The sequence below is a fragment of the Euwallacea fornicatus genome, chromosome 8 (genome assembly GCF_040115645.1).
Source record: "Euwallacea fornicatus isolate EFF26 chromosome 8, ASM4011564v1, whole genome shotgun sequence".
NCBI classification, from domain to species: Eukaryota; Metazoa; Arthropoda; class Insecta; order Coleoptera; family Curculionidae; genus Euwallacea; species Euwallacea fornicatus.
This window is the reverse complement of record NC_089548.1, coordinates 2,393,094-2,417,523: the sequence shown is the minus strand read 5'-3', so window position 1 is coordinate 2,417,523 and position 24,430 is coordinate 2,393,094. Positions and strand designations below refer to the sequence as shown.

General features: G+C 36.8%; 1 protein-coding gene across 4 annotated transcripts in view; it reads right to left on the bottom strand.

Moving 5' to 3' along the window:
- The window catches only part of ec (echinus), a 29,152-nt gene extending 5,406 nt beyond the window's left edge, over positions 1-23,746 (bottom strand). The window contains exons 1-6 of one of the 4 annotated variants that reach the window (XM_066284617.1): positions 23,447-23,746; positions 21,095-21,277; positions 9,120-9,212; positions 1,379-1,502; positions 1,141-1,316; positions 37-168 (exon numbers count right to left, since the gene is read on the bottom strand). In XM_066284617.1, coding sequence (XP_066140714.1) covers positions 37-168; positions 1,141-1,316; positions 1,379-1,502; positions 9,120-9,212; positions 21,095-21,247 — 678 coding nt within the window. In that variant the 5' untranslated portion in view covers positions 21,248-21,277; positions 23,447-23,746. The other 3 variants (XM_066284620.1, XM_066284619.1, XM_066284618.1) reach the window with 3 other exon arrangements.
- Positions 23,747-24,430: the final 684 nt, after the last annotated feature.

The following is a 24,430-nucleotide window of genomic DNA, read 5'->3' as shown; positions in this document are numbered from 1 at the left end:
GAGTCTAATGAGTGACGACATTTAATGTATGCCTACCGGACATGGACGGGTGTCTCCCATATTGCTCGCCTTTTGCAGAAGTCGCCCAAAAGGGTCCGGACGTCCTGTTTGGTCTATAGCTAAGTGAAGCTGATGCACCAAGGAAGAGGTCGAGACATACTGAACCATCTAAAATAAAATGTTTATTGTTTTAATAGTGACTGATTGTAGCGTAAGCTGTGGTAACACAAACGCTACCCGGCTAACGCATGTAAAATAATAATTAGCCTCTCCTTGGATATTACCATAAACGTACATTCTTCGGCGAATGCTTATTGATTGCAGAACGCGCTTTAAATAGTAATATGTAATAACATTTCAGGGCCTCATTCAGCCCTTTCTGCTTTTGTGCCTTTCTGGCTTTTCCCCATTTTGTTGTAAATTTCTTATTTTTTTTTATAGAGACGTTGATACGGGGGGTTGCTCTTTGCAGCCTCTTGACTATAAGGGCTCTTTGCCGCGAAAAACATAAAATAGTTGACACTTTTTTTCCTCAATTACGATGATCGTAATTAATCTTATTGTGGCACCATTCCAAGAGTCACATCACTCCAAGGATTGAAGTGCGATGCGGCAAGTTTCTTATTTGGACGTGTGCAGTAATAATTTATTATTAATTCAATTAAAATATTAATGAATTTAGTTTTTTAGACCCAGTTGTGAAAGGTGGATGCACTTGAAAAACGCCGGCAGCTTCATATCACTTAAAGGCATGTGCACCAACGATCTTGACTCAGGTTTACCTATAATTTACCTTAATAATATATGTCGTAATTTCCGCGTTGCTCTTACAGGGCGAAGATTAAGTTAACTGATATTTACAGTTAGTAACCTTTTACTCTGTACGTCTAACGTAGCACTTGACTGAAAATACCCTGTATATTTTAGAATTTTAGAAACTATCTCCTTACGGTGGAGGCATGTTTGCACCAATGACCCTCATTTGTTATTCCCCTTGTCGATGACTCATCCGTTGTACGGGGTGTTCACACAACGAGATGAAGGCACTTTCGGGCCTAATTTTCTTCTAAGTATTGAGTTAAGTTCATTACTTAGTTGAAACGGGTAAAAAAGAAAAGCTATATGAATTAAAGTAGTCACCTGTGTAAAACTCATGGGTTCGGTGGTGGCTCCACAACTTCTGCAGATGGACTGCTCCACTAAGGTCATGGCAAACTTTTGGTGGGATATACAATGTGGTGCCGAGCAGGCGTCTTCCGGCTCCCTGTGAGCGATATGCTCGTGGATGCGGAGCAGCATATTTTCAAAACATTCCGCTGAAGCAATAAAAAAAAATTAATACTTCGATTACTTATCAGAACTTCAAAACGTGCTTTACCTGCATCATCCATAAACCCAATCTGGAAACGCTGCTGGTCCAAGAAGGAGTCTGCTAAAGCCTTCCGCAAGGAGTCTGGAGGGAGCGCTTTCGCCCGGCTGTGTTGAAGCTCGGAGAAAAGCTCCTGCAACGAAAATGTCCATAAAGGAAAAATTTAACCGAGGGAATAGTTTTGAAGTGAGTGATCGAATTTTCTACGAATTGTTATCACAGAGGCTGACGGGGCGTATGGTATCGAAGATAAATTCGGAGAAAGCATCTCAAGAATGTTCGTGGATTACTCATCGGCCGAAACCCATTGAGAAGGAATGCATCACAGGTAATGCCGCATCACCTTGATTTTATCGCTGACCACTTTGGTGAATACGACCGGCGATACCTTACACAATAATTTAACGAGAAAAAACTGAGCAAATATTGAAATTGTCGGTATCTGCAATTCTTACAAAACGCCAACAGAAAATAAACAACACCGTCAATTTGCTGATGTGATGCAAATTTATCGCAATAAAAGAACAAAAGTTGATTGAAACTGACAATCACGTATTCCGTTAGATGCAGGATGTGTTGAGATAATTATTAGCTCATACGTGAGTTCTCATATTACTCTTGAAGACAAGAAAAAATTATTGCAAATAATAGAGAATATTGCCAAGTTGCACCGTTAACCACTGACACTAGAAATAATGTGAAATCTGTGCAATTTATTGTTGATGATTTAATTAAACTGTAATGGAAAGAAACAGATAAATACATTGATTGCCGAGGCATCAAATGCAATCAGTTGTGATCATTTCCTGTAGTGACAAATGGGTTAATGCATGTAAAAACCAATTTAAATTCCAAGAGCAAAACACACATTTATTTGCTGGCAAATGTGCTAAAAATTTGGTTTTTTCGCTTTGAGAGCGGACATGAACTTTGTCCTTGATGTGCTGCTTCTCTGGCGCTAGCAATGAAACAGCACATCAGACACACAACAGCGAATGCAAAGTTGCTAGCACTAGAAGCATTTTGGCGCGTTGCTAGGAAACAGGATTCAATTTGCCACGAAACAGGCCGATTCATCCAATTGCACGTTAATCTGCAATAAGCTGCGTAAGCTGGCTGCCCTTTTCGGTGGAAGAAACTGCCCCTGGGCGCAAATGTCTCGACAGCAATGCACCTAAGGGCTTTTATTAGGATTACTTCGTGGAAAAAAACAATTTCAAATCCAAGGGCGAAGAGAGCTTTTGTGCTCTCAAAAGCAAGTACAAAGTAGAGATTTTACGAAGAATTCTGTTTGCTGGCTTTGAGCGCAGACATGATGTGCCACTTCCTAAGCCCTAGCTACGAATGTAACGTGGCTAACGTTAAATGTGTTTTATTCCATTCCTGGAAATTTCTTACAGAAGACTTCCATTCTTTTTCGGAACCCTCATTTTTGGGGAATAAAATATTCGTCGCCGCAAATATCTCGATAGCAGTGCTGGTAAGAGCTTTTAGCAAAATTGCTGAATAAAAAAATCAGTTTTAAAATGGAAGCTCAAAACATGCTTTTGTGCTCATAAAAGCGAGCGCAAAATAGAGGATTTTACGAAGAATTTTATTTGTCCCCTTTATGTGCGGATATCAATGTTACCTCTGATCCTCTGTATAATTACACAAAGTAACGAAAACTTCCCTTTCTAACTTAACATTTAACGATTCGTTCGATTGCGGAAAAGTGTCTTTAATATGAGCGTTGTTGTTGTCGCGCAGAAAAGACCAGTTTTGCCGCACTGGGACCGAAAATTCTTTCAACAAATCAAATCAGCTTATGGTAACTACGGAGATTTCTTTCAGTAGTATTAAAATTCAAAGATCGCAAAAAATTAAATCCATGAATTTCTGTCTACGCATCTCTTGCTTACGGTAGATTGAGACGTCACCACAACCCTGTAAGGCACATCATGACGCGACTCTGATGAAATGGCCGCAATCCAAAGTTGTAATATGCGATCACATGACCAAGAAAAAATGTATTTGATTTATTAAATTTACTCGTAAAGATAGTGCCGTTATTAGGCTTATCTTTACTATCAATGCACTGAACACACAATGAAACAAACTAGTTAAACACCTTATAGAACTACATTTGGTGGTATTATCTAACTGGAATAATATTGATAGAAGTAATCAAAACCGGAATGTACACAGATAATCAAAAGTTAAATAGACATTTACAAGAAGTGTTAAATGTGGTTTTCTGAAGATAAATACTGTAATAGGTAAGGAAACACAGTTGTTTGCCTAGAAGGCATCGTTTTGGAAATTGGTAAGGACAGCTGGAGATAACTTGTGGCCCGTGCATTCGGCATATGGCTTTTTTATTGTAGTCATGTGTGAAATTTGCAATGTAGATAACTAGCAGAATGTGAAGGCTATAACACTCCCGAGTCTTGAGATATGTGTTTATGGAATTGCATAATCGTTTAAAGAGCTAACTAACAGATTGCTTCAATGCCAAGCTTCTTATTAGAGCAATAAAACTGCACTCATTACTGACCATTATTAACATTTGTAAAATACCTTTATCTTTGCTCGAGTTTCTGCGCCCAGAGCACTAGAGAGCACCGTATCCTCAATCTCATCCGGCAAACCTTCACCAATTTTTTCTTTCACGCCACTGACTCTACCACCACCATCACCAACACAGTGTTCGAGTTTGGTTTGGACCTGGGGAGGCTTTCGGTACCGAAACTTATTTATCATATTGCACAAGTCGGAAACAAAGAAGCGGGAAATCAAAAAACGAGCGTCGTTTCATAACAGGCGGGTTAACAACACGTTCCATCCGCTACGCCACGAAGACTGAGCTGGCAAGAAGAAAGAAGATAAAGAAACCGTAGAAACAGAGAAAGACAACTGCGTATAGCGTAGATTGTAGTAGGTGAGTGGTGAGCAAAAAGATTGTAGGTAAACCCGCTTGGTTGTATCGGCATCAAGGTATACAGGTAGTTTGAATAATAGGCTTCTTAAAGGACCATTGCGGCGTTGCCGATTTAACATCTGGAGACAAAGGAAACGGCTAATTCTTCTTTAATTTGTGCAGAATTCAAGAATATGCCGTTTTAAAATTTTAAAAGTTCTCAGTACTTCCGAAGGTGCTTGAAAAAATTGATATTTTAGAAAAAAAGTGAGGAAAAAAATGTTGTTCTTTCCTCATAATTCAAATTTATGGACATTTCATCGGTACAACTTTTTCACTTCTAAAACGAAACTACGTCATATTGGTAATCGGGCATTTCGTTTTCGACAATCGTCATAAACTTTGCTTTTCCTTCTAGGTACCGTCCTAGATTTTACATATTTGGATTCCGCCTTTTTTCTCGTTACGATGATGTATCGCATGTGAAGATTGAGTCTTGCAGTTTGGTGGAAGTATAAAACATCCTCAGTAATAATAATCTAATGGAGACAGGTCCGGTGTGCGGGCCGGCTAAGAAGCTATATCTAATTTCAAGCATCTAATAAACTTCTAGTACATCCCATGCTTCTTCGCGTGAAAAAGGAATTGGTGACATCGCTAGGTTGTACAAAAGCGAAAGTTGTGATGATGAAGTGTCGATTATTGTGAATCTACCAAATAAGTTGAGAAAAAAATTAAAACGTTTTTTTAAAAATGTCTCTTTTTTTTTCGAATTTCTCGAAAAGTAATCGAAATTTTTGAAATTTTAAAACTGCATATTCTTGAACTCCAAATTTCCTCACATCTCTATGGGTGTCGGTCCAGCTCTAGAGACGGATGCTTTGCTTAATAAATTTTTTTCTATCTGCTTTTATTCCTTTTTCATGGACTATGATCCACGGTTTGACAACGTAGCGTAGTCCGTAAATTGGCTTAACCTGTGCAAACAATGAGAAGCAGGTAACTTCCCTTTGACGTATATTTCTTGCCTTACGAACACCTTTTGATGAAACTTACCTTAGGTATTGTCACCGAAAACAAATTTACACAATACATACGCCACGTAATTTGTTCTTTGGTGGCCCTGCCTTTATGTTGTAGTACCTCGATATGCCCCTCAGCATATCTTAAATACATACATGCCGTGCGGCCGTACGATTATTTTTCCAAATTCGTCCTCATTGACGTGCAAGTCCTTAAGTAACTGCTCAGTAAAATAGATCGGTAAAATTAACATGTAATGATTCGCCCACTTTATGGGCAATTTTATTTCAATCAGCCCATTGAATGAAAAAGCATGCATATGCAATAAAAACCACTCATTTTGAAGACTGTGTGGGATGAATCCTTGTTCATTTTGACGATTATGCGCGTACATGGATTCATTCAGTGAACATTGACCTTGCTCTAGTTTTTCTCGGGGGTGTTGCTTTGATTTTTCAATTATTTTTTGTTTTTCCTTTGGTCAGTAATCGAATAGTTGCTGAAATCTTCTGTAGGGTGTATGGGACTGTGACATCAAGGTCATCAACGGGAGACCCTTGTGCGACAGGAGGCGACGAAACGCGCAACAATTTTTCAGATTATATTCCAGAAGAGAGCGTAAATTACAATTGAAAACTGCGAAGATTCTAATCACCTCTCTGCGCTACTGGAAAATAACCATTGACAAAAAATTGAAAGTGTGTGCGGCATATTTTCCAACTAATCTGTTGAAATCAATTTTTGAGGTGAGTAATGAATTTTCATAATAAATTTAATTTTTCAGTGGACGTTCTAATTGATCAAACCTTTTTTAGGCGACCCGACGATAGATGTGAATTAATTTGAGTTTAACATATTTTGACGTGTTTAACAATTTTTACTATAACTTCCAAGTACATTAAATGCAAACCGATCAATATTGACAAAATGTTTCATTGTGTCATGTTAGTTCATCTGACCTCCGCTGTATAATATAATAAATGACACGGTGAACATCTACCTGTTTTAAATTAAAGAGAAGATGTCGATCGGGGATTCACGAGGAGGTTGCGATAATGCGTTTTTGCAAACCTTCACAAATTGCTTGGAATTAACAGAAAGGGTTCGGTAGCATTGTTCCAATACTTACGGAGTGCCAAAAAATGGTCTTTTAGCAACGAGACGGTAATGAAAAAAACTGTAAAGGTAGCGGCGTCAGTTTTAATTTAATGTATGCGTAAAATTCCAAGAAAACTTCGGGATTTAAGTAAATTGTTGCAGCGAGACAAAGGCAAAGACCGAGCAGACAAAGTTTCAGTCGGGTGCCACGGTCTTCTGTAATACGTAAAAGAAAGCAGTAAAGGTCCGCGTTAACCATTTCTTATTAACGTGAATCCTATCAACCACTTTGCATTGACGTAAATCTCGTCAACCTCTCTGCAACGAGGTGATTGCGTCAACTATTTGACATTGATGTAAATCATCTTAACCCTTCTGCAGTGATGTAAATTGCGTCAAATATTTGACATTGACGTAAATCGCGTCAATAATTTAGGATTGTTTTGTCATTGTTTGTTATTTAACTTTGTCTTTGTTTAGTTCACATGTAAAATAATAGTAGGGCGTATCTATGGATTCATCTTAAAAACACCTTAAATTTCAAACTTTTATACATTGTTTAATCGCTGCTGTCCTCATTGTTGCCATGGGCGTAGGCTTCAGCTAAAAGATGCTTTAAATTTAAAGTGTTTAGCTGTAAGTATAATTAATTAGCCTTTTCGAAAAAGTGTAGGATTTCAGTTGCCAAATCGAAACAAGTGGCAATTTAGTGTCGGCTATTCTATCCTACACCAATGCCAAAATCCATTTGGGTCAAATCATGAAAGCAGCTTTTGGGTAACCAAATAATGCGCACTGGACTAATTAAGATAAATGACTGTCAAAAAAGGCATTTAAAAGTAGTACCTCACACGATTATTACACATTTTTGTAGAGGTATAATCAACAAAATCCCATTTAAAAGTGCTTAATTTAACATAGACATTAACATAACAGCATAGGAAATTTCTATTCGAATTTAGTGGTTATTAACATTTCAGTTAGGTACGAGACCTTTAAAAGAATGGAACTAATGAGTATCGCTCGCGACATGCATTGTTTGCGTTCAGTAAATATTTGGTCGACACTAATTTCGAATCGCTGTTGCCAAATTTAGCACAGACTCTGTTACCAGTGATTAATTTTATGATTGACAATACTTTTGAAGAGATAATTCAAAATCTGGATCGAAGGAGGATAAAAAAAAACAAATTTTGAAAATGTTGATGTTCTGTAACATCTGTGGACATGTTTCAAAAGGGGTGATAAATTGAATGAAAAGGAAAGTTTTAAAATTATAACTCTTCAAAAGTGAATGGCGCATGGTATAGCATAAACGATTGAGATTAATAAATTTGACCTTTTTAATCACAACTATCGAGAAAATTTTCAAAACTGATTGCGCCTCCGAGACTGTTTGAGAGCTAATATTAATGAGGATTGTAATATTTATTGTCAGGGGCGAAATACGCTTTTGCTAGACGGTTAAATAAATAAAAATTTAAAATAAAAATATAGGTATTTTTGGGAAACTCGGCAACGCCGTCATCTCTTAAACCTAACGAACCCAAGAACCACAGGAAAGAAAGAGACCAACAGCACAACTAATCTTGAGTAACACTCTCGACCAATACCAAACGAGGTCAACCGGCCGTGTTGCGCCTGGGGCGAAGAAAAAGAACTCCCTGGTGACCTCACCTTCGAGTTCGAAGAACCAGCGACGGGGGCGCCACGTGCCGAGGTACCTATTGTATGATACAGACCCCACATGGGAGCCATTTTTTAACGGGGTTTAATATTTAGCAATTTTTGTTTGATTGTTCGGGTTCGGACGTTGTTGATGGGAGCAATTTTTTGAAAAGTGGGTTTGATATTTGGCAATTTTGTGTCGATTGTTCGAGTTCAGACGTTGCTGCTATTGTTTAAACCAAAGACAAAGAAAACAGTTTTTGGTTTGACTGGCAGTAGATGCTTAACGGATCTCTTCTGATCATAAGTAGACAGACAATACCTTGAAGCCACGAGAGGTTTGTCTGTTTTCTTATAAAAATTTTTGAGCGGTTTCCATTGAAATCTAAATATACTTTTCAGTGTTTTCGTGAACACAATTTTGAACAAGCGGTAGATTACCAGACGAGGAAAATTCCCGCATATCCTTGTTCTGGGGAAAATTTTTTAGGGCTGGTAAGAGAATTTGATAAAAAAAAAAACATCAACTATTAAGAGTTCCATCCGGTAGTTTTTTTCAACTATGTGATCAACATATTAAAATCTCTGATCAGTTCCTCAGGAAAGACATTAGCTCATCAGCCCATTATTTTGAATTGAACCGTTTCATTTCCTTATTCCGATTGCAGTAAGAGTTCTAGATTTCTTCGCAGTTTATTTTTGATTTGGTCTATCTTTGGATAAACATTACTCAATTATTCACCTCTTATTTGCAACAACAAATTAAGACTAACGATAACCGATAACATCTAGCTAATTCAAGGCGAGCGTCGCTCTTAAACATTACTTACCTATTTCAGCGGTTTACGCCGACATTCCACTATATGAGCCAAGTATGAATTATACATCGATGTAATGCAAAAGCAGGAATGTTAATAATTTGTTATTTATTTACTACGAGGTATTAAATATTACGTCACGTTAATATGTACAGTTAATTGGATTTGAAGCCTGAAGTGCTTTGATGTTTTTATCTGCACCTCGATTTCTGACCCGCTAAGATGAACTTGTAGAGAAACCTACCTTTAGGGCACAAAAAATGCACGATTCCGCCAAACACGCATGCCCGGTGAGGTCGCGGAAACTTCGTCTGAAGGCGTCTAGGTGCCATAGGACCTGGAACAAAATGGTTACCCAACGTTAGTTTGGTCTACAGAAATTTCATGGGATTTAAAAAGTTTATAAAAATTGCGTTTTCATTCATTCAAATTTATAGCATGCAAGCAAGATTTGTCGAATGACTGCCACTAAAACACTGTCAAATATACCATTTAACAGCGGTTGCGCGGTGGGTCAACATATCATTTACCAATTACTGCGCAGTCGGTAATAGAAATTTGACATATCACTCCCTGTATAATATGACAACCCAGGACATTATTTTCAAATCGGATTTGCCCTTATAACTCCGATTATTTTGGTAATTTGATTTTGTGGGATCTGTTACGGGGAAGAAGATAATCATCATCATCATCATCATTAAGTGCGCCCATCACTCCGCAGGCATGATGTTGATAATTGTAATACACCCCAAGCATTCTCTACCTATCGCATCTTTTTTTTACGTAGGTCGACAAAGATCATGTTCATCTGACCCAACAATGATTTCATTGAAGTGATACGAAGGTAATTCAGTCATTCATAAGTATATTATTCATAAAAAAAACGCATAGTATTTTTGTTGACCGGGGGATACTAAACACCATGTGTTTATATGAATCATAGGTACCTACGGTCGAAGAGGAATAGTGGCACCTGTCCTAATACCTGACATCTGTGTAACACCAAGAACCTGCTTAATTCATGCGGAAATTATTTTCCAACAAGTTTACGTTTTTGATGTGCTGGTTTTCGGTTTAATGGAGTAATATGCATCATTTATTGAGCGTGAGTATGTCACCTGAAGTTACAGTCTTGAAAAGGCATTTTTAGAGTCGTTTATTTTACAGTATCTTTAAAAATGCAAGAACTAGGTACCCATGTGACCCCATATCTCAGAAACTTAAAGAGGTTTTTCGTTCATTGTATAAGCATGGAACGTATAGAAACGATTAATTTAAAACGTGAAAGTTCTCTTCATGCACTTACACGAGAAAGGACAAGATCTGGAGCTATCCAATGATAATGTGGCTCTAAGAAACAAATATTCTATTTCAATTGAAGAAATGCTCTACTTATTTACATTGTTTACATGGTGGGATTATTAAAATAAAACATGTAATTCATTAGTACGTCAGGACATGAACATGTTGATATGATTATGCATGATGACCCAAAATTCGCGCTTAAAACTTTCCTTGCTCAAAAAATTCCAAATTGACCAAAGCACCAGTCTCTTGGCATCTTCAATATTTCCATATTCTAAAACCTTAAAAAATTACCCGTTTTACCTGCGAAAAATTTTAATGGTAATATTCCTGGACCTCAATGACTTCAAATTTGTACAAATTTGGACATTTTAAAGCTTTATCAATTCCTCAAAATTGACGCGGAAAGTACCCGAAACCTTGAATTCCCCGTAACGGTATATATACGGGATTTTTAGTAATTCCTGAATTTTAAGTCAACTCTTTAAAGTTCAATTTAAAACTACAATCAACAAATATCCAGTTAAGCTCTTTAAAAGCTTTGCCAAGATATAACCATGTGGCGCCACCTGTCTCTCATGATTATGATTCTAGTACCCAGCACCACAAAGCCGCAACTACTTACATTGGAAATTTGGAACAAAGCCCTGGGTCTGTGATTCCTGCTTTTGGTCATGTCGAACTAACACCACCGACGCGAAATCACTTAAAATCGACGCATTTTCCCTCGGGAAAACTGCAAAATACGGTGGTACCAGCGCACCAACAACGTATGGTTTACCTATTATAGCCTTATTTTACCTGAAGATCGCCAACTCTCGGTCTCTACAACACAGGTGTGCGTGGCTTTGGAGGGGATCTGGGGGGCCCAGGCGGCCATTTTGGTTATTGCACGGGGAAGCGAGGTGGAACGACGAAGGTACCACTCTTCGAAGAAGAACCCGAGTGGTTTGTGCAGTTTTGCCATGTTTGGGCGCGTGTTGTTTACAAGGCATACATCGTACGTTGTTATGACACTATTTATGGGACAGTGTGCTAGTAATTAATCATATAATCATTTGGTTATGACAGGACCGATGGTTCTATTCAATGAATATTAATCTTTTGGTGTAAGTTTATGCACATTCACAATGAACTCTTATATGCAAAGTCTCAGAAATACTCGCCTGAGCAAAATCAAATCAAAATGAATTGAGCTTTTGGCGTTCAGTTTTGATCATCTCGGGCAATTTCCTATTAATTTTCTGAAGCTGACTTTTGGAGTTCAGGATTGAAATTTAGTAGATACGTTCAAAAGTTGCCTCGAACTGCATTTAAGGGTATTTTGTTGAAGATTTTTGTGTACCTAAAGCTGGAGTTGTACTGCAACAGAATTTGGAAGATTAATAATAGTGACTCGAGGAACTTGATATTGGGAAAAATTTAATATCTCTGTTGGAAAGAACTGCGCATGCACCCAATGAAACATGCTTTAAAAGTGTTTTAAATTATGCGAAGAAGGATTAATAAAATATTAATAAAATGTAAAAAAGTATCGAAATAACAAAAACTTGCGGATTAAAGTGTTTGCAAAATATAGAGAAAGCAGAATTAAAAATTCGATGGAATACATGAAACATTAAGTAAAGGAGACTTAAAGTCCAATGTTTAACTATATATTTTTTTCACATTTTATACATTTAATTTGATTTTTTTTACTTTTCATAATATTTTTCTTTTTTTATTTGTTGCAAATTTTCCAAATTCCATAGGAACTTTGAAGTAAAGGAAACTGAGAGGCTAATGACTTAATGGCCAGTTACGAGTTTTATAAGAAAATTCACTACCATTTTTTTACGTGCTACAAATGTTTCAAATTGTTTATAATTACCTCGTAATATAATATACCCGGATGAAGCTACCAGCTAAACGATAATAGAACGGCAGCTATGATTTTGTTAATTTTCAGTTTGCTTCACTTCAAGTTGTCTTTTATGTCGGAGAGCATGTGAAGCATAATTATTGCTTTGTTTTAAACGGTATTTCGTGGTAATTTTATATCATTAAAATAGTTGTATTTTATCTTTTTTGCGCTTATTTAAAACCAATTGTAGACACTCTTCAGCGAAGAGACTTAGAAGATTGGTTGCCACCACTAGTCTGAACTAATCTGAACTGGAATAATTGTAGACGGATAACTCAACAAAACATAAATGATAATATTTATTATAATTTATATTTTAGTTTCTTTAGGCGGGAAAAGGCCTCGCAAAGATACTACGATTCTACGTCTTAGCACGAGACACGCGCCAAGAAGAACCAGTTTTACCACTTTGGGTTATTCTTTCGCCTTTGCCTAGTTGCCCGATGAAGAACCACTTCTGGGATTAAGTGCCTTTAGGTAGTAGAACCGGTAACAAAAAAAATAATGCCTTTAAATGACGCGAAACTTGAAACCTCAGCTCGGGGATACAATAAATAACTGTGAATTTGTTTTATTGTTATCAATGATGAGGTCAACATGTACATAATTATAATCGACAGCGGCAGATATCTCAATAGTTATTTATCTAGTTTTTTCATTTTTTGGTGAATTTTAATGCCCAAGGAGTCAAAAATTTGACTATTTCATTTGCCAACTCTTAATTTTTGCCTAAGAGTACTGTATGATCCGTTATTATCCGAGCCCAAGAAAGTGATTAAGCGAAAAATTAAGTAACAACGCACAGCAGCTGTAAACTGTCAGTTTTATTTTCTGAGCAGTAAAAACATTCCTTTACATCCTAGGCATTAAAAGTGACATTTTACAGTCCGTTTTGGGTCATTAATAGGTCACTTTTTTGTCAATCATAGAAGAAATAATTGGCGAAAACGCAAATTAGCTGCAGTACTTACTTAATAACTTCGCTGCTGCAATAAATTGGCCATTTTCACCTTGCCAAGCAAATAGCTATTAGATTTATTTATTTGTTTATATATACTAAATTAGCACATGAAGGCGAAAAATATCGGGTCTTAAGTGAATCTTCAGGGGCTACCGTAGCTTCCACTCGGGTTTTTGAAATAGTGCCATCACTTAACAACTTCTTTTGTCTGCTCGTTACATCGATTTCTGATCTCTTTAAGATGCGCTTTATTGGCAGGTGTTTTAGAACCGGTTCCAAAGCCTATCTTCTCAATTTATACACTTTAAACAATCGGAAGTTTTATCCTTAGTACTGATCACAGCAGAAATAAAGTCAAGTTCCACGTTCGTTTGATGGCATTCCACTAACAAGGAATGAAAAATGAATTTCAGGTAATTGTTATTGAACAGAGAAAGCGCGTAGTTGTTTGCTAATTGGCTTAACTGCTCCCGATTGAACGAGAAAAAAGAACGCGCGTGGTGTAGCCTTTTGCTAACCAACTGAAAAGGATTTTCTATTCTTTCATAGATATTTAGTCAAAATAAAAATGGGCAAGTTTAGTTAACACAATTTCGTAAACTTGCTGAAATTGTGTATGAGAGTGAATTCCACTGGGTCAAACATTAAAGTAATCACAAACGGGGATGCACAAAAAAGTGACAATTATCTCACCCTCGAAGCACTCCGTTAAGAAGTGAATTCCAAAAAAATGCTTGTGGCATCAGAAATGCATGCAATGCTAATTAAAGAAAGGGTCAAGGAGCTATCCACACCTCTACGTGGTTATTTCTGCGCACCTCCTCCACCGAATCTGCGTAATCAACCCTGAACGAGCGAAAAGAACGTAACAGATATGGAAGGCCGATGGAGGAGTATAAACCGGGGAGTACCAGGTGGCGAAACCGCTGGGATGAAGCTTGATGACACTATTAGAAGGAACCAGCCCTTTGAGCCAAGTGGGACTGGATATAGAAGCTCGAGAAGAACAGCTATAGAAGAGAAGAGCATGAAGGTAAAAAAATTAAAGGACCGAGCAGCTAAAATGTATGGAGGTGACGACGCGTAAAGAAGAGGTACTGGAGGCGGTCTGGATTTTAAAGGGAAAAACCTATATGCTAGGTTGTCTCAGGAAAAATGCAAAAGACACATCTGCAGAAACGATTTCAATTGCCGAAGAAAAAAGCAAAAAACTTCTATCCCATTTATACATCAGGACTGGTAATATTACGTTGCAATAGACAGCAAAGGACTAGATCGGTCTCAGTTTTTTGCTCTAAGTGCCGAAAGGGGGATCTAGTTAAGATAATTGGAAGGAGAGAGGCGGCGTTGTCCCATACATAACTTTAAAAGAACGCAAATCTGGAATTGTGAGATTGACAATTACACAAAGGACGAAAAAAGTACTTCGATTTGGCATGACCGAAATGACTCAAAAAGGCAGTCGGAGACAGAAAATCTGGAAAACACTGTGGAATGGCCAGTGAGCGTCTTGGACTTGGAACAATAAGAAGATAGAAACTAAGAACGGAACAGCATTGTACAGGATTTGAGCAGAAATCGAAATGAGACGAAGAAATGGAAATTTACTTGAAATTTTGGACCACTGCAATTTTCCCGTTCAAATCGGAACTTGCAGTTTGATCGTCATTTCTACGTTGTCCCTTAGATGTTTTCTACTGATTTGCAGCCGTTCGCGCAAACGCAAATTGTTGTTGTCAATCGTCATGACATGTCGCAGCCACCTTCGGTAAAAACGCCAAAAAATCGTTCGATGCGTCAAGATGCACAAAATATAAATTTTTCTAAGAAATCACTCGAATTTTTAATATCGAAATCTGTTTTTCGTGTTAATTGATTTAGGGTATTTAGCCACGGTATGAGTAGACCATTTAACGTAGTAGTATTTAAGTGACCGTAACCGAGCAAATGAAATAAATTCACCGTTCAAGCGCTTCATTGAAAAGTGCGTTCCAGAAGAGTTCGCCAAGGCACCATCAACGCCAAGTTAGTTCAGGTTAGTTGAAGGTTAACACAACCACCGTTCGTGATCATGTAACGGCACTTCTCACAAAAACCAGAGAAATAAAGTGTTCTCCATGCTCTTCATTAATCAAGTGCCCCAGGTTACGCCGCAAACCGAGTTAAAATGACTTCCAATACGGATCACCATCTTGATTTACGTGTTTGAATCCGTAACATAGGCTATTATGACTGTGGCATTATCTTCATCTAGTCGAAAAATTTTAATATTTTTTTTAACGCATATCGAGCAAGTTTTACAACATCGGCATAAAATTTAATTTGTCATCAACGCCACTGGCCTGGATTTGAGCTACTTTTTCAATCTTTCAAGTTCAATTCGGATGTTGCAGCCGAGTACCATTTTCAGCGCGGCCCAGACATCTTCAGTACGACTTAAACGCGCAAACGATCGCTCCATTGTTTCCAATCATCATGGCCACCTTCGGTAAAAGTGCCGCAATAGTCCAGTGAGTGAAGACCATACACAAAGTGTTCTTTTTGGGCGAATGTGATAATAAGATAATCTTTAAAGTCGCCTTATGCTAATTTGTCCGAGTTGGAACGAGCCCCCCTTTCTAACTCAATATAGCAACCTACTTAATACACATTCACACGCTCAATGTAGTTGTATGTAAGGCATACATATGTAATTATTAACAATGTAATTGTAAAATAGCGGCTGATTTTCATTCATAAATGTTTGCAATAATAATAATTAGTAGGAAGTCGACAATAATGCCTTGAAGCATAAACGAATGTGTGATAAGTACACGAGCACGTATGCACGTACTACAGCACATATTATGTATGATAAAGAAAATGACTGTCTTATCACCTTTAAAAGGAAGTATAAACAAACGACTTTTAATTCTCGATGTTTAGTGCATAGAGCGCCGATATGAAGCTTTTTTTCTACTCCATTGAAATTACAAACTACAATGAATAGGGAAGCAAAATGTTGACATGGGAATAATGACATAATAACTACATGGGAAACGGGTACTTTAACAGCCGCAATAAGAAAATTCATGCATATTAAATTACCTAAACCTCAATATTTCTGGTATTGGCTGAAATCAATATCCGTCGGATATTATGAGAATGTGCCTGGTTCCCATTGAAGAGAATTCGTGTCCGATATTTTATTCTTCAACATTTTTTGAGACTAAAACGCTAAATGCCCTTATCCTCTACTGAGAAAAACATTAAGAAAACCAGTTCGACATTCTAGAGGAAGCACGGATTATTATTAGACGATCGCTAAGTAATGATAGCACGCGAACGGAATGATGATCTAGATAATCGGTGTAAATATTACATAATTCCTTTTCTTCAAAAAACGCTTAATGGTTAATAATTCGACGCTTACCTAGGTACGACATGTAAGCCAGGAATGCGATGTAAGTGATTAGGAGAGCCTTTTTCTTGTAATCAGCCTCATGATTTATTATGGAGTCTACGACCTTGTCTATGGGTAGTTTTTTGATATATAATGGATATTACGCATTAAACTACAAATTTCTGCTTTACCAGGAAACCATTCCTCTTTTTGCATACATTTTCTTAGGGCTATTTAAAAAATTGCACAAATACAAAAATTGTCGAACATTTAGCGTGAATACTGCATGAATCGTTGTCATATTATACCAAATTATAGTTGATTTAATGCACGAGGGTAATTTAAAAGAACATTTCTCGAGAAAATTAAGCAAAAATGTTACTTCGCCACACATCGTATTTAACTCATTTAAGTACAAAATAATATGTTTAGGCTAGTTTATCGACTCTATGCAGATGAAAAGTTCGCCAGACTTAAATTCTTCAGTGATTTGGTTTTGCATTTGTATTAAACACAAATTTGTTTTCAAACTTTTTAATATTTTGTTCCTACGTACATATTTTTACTCATACGTATCTTTACACTAATGATATATTTTTTTCAAAATTTACATCTTCATTGTGTTGTTGATGTGAAAGACGTAGGTTTGGAGCAAGATTTTTGTTGGCTGGGGGAGTAGTCAGAACTATTTACGGAGAGTATTGTATGTGAAAATGCAGAAAAACATAAGACTCAACAAGCAGACAATTATGACCGGTTAGTATATACCTACTTACAGCTACTCTTCTGTAGAGCAGCATTTTTACTTTTATTAATTTTATTATATTTTTATTTAGTTTATACTATTGTACTTTATATGAATACTTGATAATTATATGGGAAACTGTTCCATTTTTTTTTCATCACTGTCACTTTTTCTTTTTAATCGAATTTTCATTATGTTTTGTTTAATTTTTGTTAAATTAATCCCATTAATTTCACTTTATCAAGCGTATCTAGAATATTTTGTGTAGTGTTCCGGGACTCGAGAAAATTATGAATATACTTAAGTGCCCGTGATGTGGTCAAAACTAAAATTAATACTTCGATCACTGGACCATTTTGATCTTGATCTTCCTCCTAGTCATCATTAAGGACTGAATAAGAGCGCAACGACAATGGTATTATTATCTACGTATTTAACAGTCCCAATTTGTTAATAGACTGCTTTTAAACCTCTCCAACCAGCTTCTATTAAATTTAGCTGCTTCATGTGTTCGCAACTTCTTTTCAAGCTCTGCAACCTTCGATTGCAATATGCCACGCTCTTTTAAACCTTTGCGGTGCGACCCATTCCATTTAAGTCCCTGATCAACTGTTGAACTCGTTAGTTTTTAAATGTTTTCTCCTATTAGTAACCGGAAGTTCTCAATAAGCGCGTTCGTTTAAAGAGAACTTTACTGCATGTATGGTGAGACCTGTTTATGGTAAATATCTAATGGAAAATGTTTCATTGAGTGTGGGACACTCTGTATGCGTAGTGTAGAAATTGTCGTTAGTACTTTGCTCGATAAGAGACCGGAATCCGAGCAACTTGTGACACAAAAAGGGGAGACACGTGCGACAAATTTTATCATCTCACCCTACCTAGATTCTGACACAATCATTGTTTAAACCGGTTTTTCTATTGTTTAACAAAGTCAATTCTAACTCTGTTCTAATCTGGGATTATATACAACTAGGTTCTTTCGTCGAGTACCACTTCGAAGGCCTCCCAAGTTGTAGTAACAAGACATTATTACGCGCACATAATATGCGCGTGTGCCTGAGTGGGGCTACCTAATCACAACCGAAGAGCCATCCTGGACGGAAAAGATGAAAATTGTTTTCTTTATCCGACTTCTAATGACCGTAATTGCCCTTCGGGAATGCGGATAAGTACTATCACCTCAGCTTTTGAGAAAAAAGGACGTGTTCCATTACGACTATTATGCGTACTACAATAATAATTGCTGTATGCCGCTAGAGAGGAGAAAATTGGTTAATGTTATGTTGAGTTTAGTTTTTGTCTACATCTATTCGTGCTTGATAGCTAATTGGCATTAACAGGTCATACTTTTGCCCTTTTAGGAGCCATACATCGAACTCTGGCATAAAACTGGTAATTATCGGCACTGTACGTATTGTATTTTACTACACTCATTAATAGTCTAGCCTGAATAATTTAATGACTGAGAAAACAAGAGCTTTCCCACGGACGCTTTAAATCACACACCAGCACAATTTCATTGAATAATCTCTTTAATTAAATCAATTTGCAGTGGGAACTTATCAAGCTTTTTTTTTCTATGCCAGATAGAGGATTCGATATCACACACTTCTTAGATTTTTAACTCGAAAATTATGCACTGGCACACGAGACTGAAAATAAAAAACACAAAGGGGAATTTCCTTCGAAAAATCATTAAATCCGAAGGCATGCAGCAAAAGCGGTGTGTAACGATGGGGTTTGAAATGTTTCCGAATGTTTCTTTTAAGGGACGTTCGCAATGATACTAATCAAGCAATTTCCATCAAACTGACCCTTTGCCTACATAATTAAAACGATCCTCGATTAAATTGCCTTATCAATAAACTTAACGACATGAGTCACGGTTTCCGTTTTCCCAAGATGTGTGTAATGTCTTCAGTGTACCGAAAATAAAAACAGCGTTTCCTCTCATTGTTCACTTTTGACCTGTGGGAAGTCAGCGGTTTACACTCTATAAGAAAATATTAGAATTGCCATTCTTTAAAACCACGTTCGCAACTGAATTCAAATTATTAAACCACAGATAAATCGCGTTTTTCCCCCGATAATCGCATTTCTTTGACCATCAAAATCGGGGGGTTGAATTGCCGAAATTCGACGATTTCGATTAACCAACTAAAGTGGCAACACTGTGCTCAGCTTTTGTTTTTTAAAATGATCGTCAGATTTTGACAAAAGCGACAGCGTTGTAAGGGGTGAATAATTTCAAAGGGACAAAATATGTACTTACAACATTATCGTAAGTGCAGAAAGAGATGAAAAGAAAGACAGATAGACTTGTGCTACAAAAACTATGTTTGGGGAGGTTTCTCCCATGCCTCTCCCTCATCTCGTCCTGGGCTAAGAAACAAATTCCAGGAGAGAAATGGCTCTGCCACGTCGATCAATTGTCCGCCTTCTAACAGGTCTTCATTATTTTCATTTTTCATTTACTTTCCTCTTATTATTTTAATTTCAACCAGCGAATTTCGCTATCTTGATTGAAATCTATGGCGGGAATAAACGGTAACGCTGCGCTTAGTTTTTGTTTAGAAAGGTGAAACTCACTGAACTGAATCTTTCTTGATGACGACTATGAATTCAAGGGTCGCCATTGGGATCTCTGAAATTGTAAGAGATCCACAAATTCACGTAGGGGGTCGCACCTTCGGATCCATATGGATCACCACCATAGGAAAAATCTGAAAGTTTGCCTCAACATGAATTTGGATAGAACACATGTTGATACAGCTATGAAAAATATTTTCAAGGTGACAGTATCTCCGGTGAGACTTGAGGTAATGACGATCTTATTTTAAATGAAGTGCCCTGTATATTTGCGGACTTTTGAATTGTTCTCGAATTTCTTAGAATATTTTATGTAGACTAATTTATGCAGTATTTAATTTGACAGATGTAAAAAATTTTGATAGACGTTTATTCCTGATCGGACCGGAAGTACCGCCATCTTGAAAATATGTTAGTTATATCACTCGAGTAGAAACTCTTAGAGTTTCTGCGTAATTGATGGATTTTTTACCTCGTGATCTTGGTGAAGCACCCTGTATGTATAAGTAGTTGTATTCGGGAGTCTTGTAAGGATTACAATGAATAGCGCAGTTATACTGACACTAGTAGATACCGACATATGTGTACACACTGAACAAATTAGTCTTAACTAAGCTCTGCGCCTCTGCTTCAGCAATTCTCAATAACCGTGAATGTTTTCATCCAAAATGCTCAGATTTATTATGCAAAATAAACAAAATATTAATTTCATATGGAGCACGTCATCACCGAATTTTACTGTGGCAAACATGCGCTCGCTTTTTAAAGTTTATGTTTAGGGGCAATATGAAATTTATTACTTCAAGTTGTGGGAATTGCACAGGGTGGCACAACAGTTTCTTGGCAGAGGATAAAGGAAAAGGGTCATAGTTAGGAATTTTTTTTTAAGATTTAGTGCTTTTTTAGGCGTTATAAGCAAAAAGTGTTTTCAATTATACAGGGCATCTTAAAAACACATATAACTTATTTATGTGAAATACTGATGAAATATATATGACACACTGTTGTTTCGGGGTTGTGATAATGTCACATCAATTGCGTCATGTGAATGTAATTTCATGTTAACCTTACTGTTTGTCCTTCATATAACAACATTAAATGCAATCCCGTGGTTTTTAGAATACCTTCTATAATCGGAACCATTTTCTTTTTGTAACACCTAATAAACTGTTAGCTTAAGCTATTTGCCTCCTAAAATTTTTTCCTAGCCGTAACAGTTTTTCCTCTATCCTCCGCCCACGCTCTTCTTGAGCCACCCTGTAATTAGCACTTAAAACGCGAGTGGAAGTTAAGTCTGAAGTTAAGACGGTGAAGGTTAATAAACTTACTTGAATTGAGCTGTTGAGGAAGCAGTTATTTTGCCCTGGATGATTTGTGAGTCCTTTGGCCGTCACATAGGCCTGAGATTCTCTCAGCGGCGTGGCAATGGACATCATCGTCGAGGGAGTTCGCGTCACGTCAGTTTTAAATTCGACGGTCATGTTTCGAGGTTCATCATACGCAGATCATATCTGAAAGTTGGAAATGAAAACAAACTAATAATGTCACAAATCTTGACTTGTTGGTCTTATCGATGCAGGTAGCAAAAACTCTAACTGGTAGCAGTTTCAAGAAGTTGATAAATAACAGTTATCCACCTCATGTTTGAAATAAGCTAAACTGAGGTACATCGGGTTTACCAATTTAAAACGTGAGCTTGAATTTTATATGCTACTCGGCGACGTAATGAAGAGGGTCTAGAAATGAAACAGGTGCGCGCAGGTGTTCCCTTTTTACCTTGAAGTCTCGGTTAAAGCCGACCATGCACTTGAAAATAAACGCAATTCCGTGCTACCGGAACGAGCAAAAACAAGTTAGAAAAACAAATTGGTAATGAAGAGATAATGAAGAATAGATAAGGTGAGAAAAACCATAAAAACCTACATGGAGCTACCCATAGAAAGTTATTAGTGGTAACCCACACAAACCGCAACAAGATGATATTAAAACAAACTTCTGCATGTAAAATCGTTTGTAAACACTGAGGATAGTCACGACATCATTAGTGATTCGATTCCCACACGTCACTTTAGACCGCCTAATAACTGTGTAAAGCAACAAAATATCAATTAGTGAATCATATAATGGCTTGAGATTTGGGAAAAAGGAGGAAATCCTGCGATTATGGTTTAATGAACCCAATAAATTATTAATTGAGACCGTTTAAAGCTTTAATTGATTTTAATGCATTGATTACTTATAAATAGCACTCGATGAGGCCCTACTAGCTATTGACCATAGAGTATTATAAAGTTAGACGGTTAAAGTTAAACAGTGAAATAACGAATCAAAATCACACTAATTTGCTATACATATAAAGAAACTATGTATTTTTTTAAATTAAAAAAAGTATTTAACGGCTTTTTCAGTTTTTGAGATATTAAGATGAAATTTTGTTCGCGTACTGCTGTTGGCATCTACCCGAGTACGACTTACAATGTGAATGACTGCAACTCAGAATCTGTTTATCAAAAAATCTAACTTATGGAACTTTTTTGAGTGTCACAATCGCTTTTGCTTTATCTTTACTTCATCCGAACTTTTTCGTTTCACATTACTGACCTGTTTCTTATTGAAGCTTGAAGTCCTTGTCGAATCTAAAAAGTTTTTCACCTTTATATATTGATTCTGTATCTTGCATTGTTATGCAGTTTCAAATATGTATGAGTGATCAGTCTGTAGATAAGCAAATTCGACCCTGGATGGCGTTGAAATACATGAGTCCCGGACTTGTTTCTCGGCAAGCAGAGCAGTGGGCATGATATTTATGGGTCAACTCAACTTTGTTTATGCAGTTCTAAGAAGCTTTGATTTGTTTTTTAACGCATGAAATTATATATTTTAGAATTTTTTTTAAGTGGGGAAATTTGTTTCGGACCTGGGATGACCATCCGGTTATATTAAAAGACGGAGAAGAAACGCAAATTGTGATTTTGAATGAGACATCTTATATATTATTATAATAGATATATTGAATCCAATAGCTTTTAATATATCCTCGAAGAAATCGACTAAAATGTTTGATTACTTTTTAAATTTTTTCATGATTTATTTTATTTATTTCGATTAAGCCATGCAATACAGAACAAAATGAAGAATCTCACTTCACAAAATCTTTTGGCTCACGCTTTTTCATTTTTCGAAAATTGAAAAAACCACCGAGCTCCATATAGGTCAAATTTCAAAACCGTCCAGTGCAAAGAAAACAATAATAGCCATGATAAATCTATTTACTATCCTTCTTTCTTTTATTATATTATTATATATAAGCGAGATACCTGGCAAAGACAAAAAAAATAGGATGCTCTGCACAGATATGACAAGGGTAGATATTTATAAAAATTGGCTGAAGGTACAACTATCTACGTACGACCAAACTTTTCATAAGAAAATTTTCGTTTCTGCCCAATGGAAGAGCAGAAGACACGATATAGGGGCTATTTACATTCCAAGGTTTTGCCCTCAAATCTTTCCCAAACAAAACTTTAACCAGAATTTCATATTTTTTTTAGTATTAAACATATATTTTCAAAAAACGCTTGAATCTAAAATTAGAAAAAAATAGGGCTGTAAAGCTCCACCAATAATTTTTCCAATGAGTAATTTTTCATCATTGAATTGTAGTACATCTAAAAGCTTACCTTTGAAGTTTTTGTGCACCTCTCCTAGGGTTTCGTGACTACCACCTACAATATATAAACACTCGAGTCTTCGTGAACCATTGTCTCTTCACAAAGCCTTGAAGACTTTACCATAAACCCAATGACACTGAAAATCACCCGGAAACCCGACAAAAAACGATGCCCGCCAAAAGCACAACCACTTTTAGCTCCGAGGAAACAGACGAAAGCTCTACCTACCTACGAGGTAGTACCGTCTGTATACTGGCAAAGCGCGATTGCCAGTGCCGGCCTGCTAGTACCAACGACTAATCGTTACACGGTCTACTGTTTAAATAAGTCCATAGGTAAAAAGATGGTACCACCAGTAGCTGAAGAAATATTGAGAAGCGTCGATGATGATGGAGCATTTAGAAAAATTATTTCTCCGGCGAGAAGTTAGAAGGTGAAGGTGATGAATGGATAGTACTATGAGTGATTGAAAAAAAAATTGCCATCACATATTTATTTCAGAATTCTTAGCTTAATTTGATTTTTTTTTTTGGGAAGTAACATGAAGATGGCAACGTCGCATTACTACCAAATAGTACTACCTTTACTAGTGACCTCACCTACGCCACGCATGATCATGGTACCACTGTACGTACGACGACGGTAAACTCCTTGGATTTACGTTCACGTCGGGTCAGGTTTTTTTTTAAAGAAATTTGTGCTTGAACGCACAAATGGCACCGAGGTCTTTGAATTGGCGTATACCGTGCATAAAGAGAAAGGGTGTATCAAATAGCAATGAGTATGCACCACTATAAGAGTGTATACACACTACTGTGGTAGAGTCCTTGGAGGGAATCAAACAGAAAATTTCAACAATATGTTATATTATGCTGCTGACACATCAGTAATGTCGCATAGGATGAGAAAACATTAATAATATTGTCAGCTTAATACAGCAATGAAACAAGAAATAACTTGATAATCGGAATAAAGCTCATGAATCTTGCACTT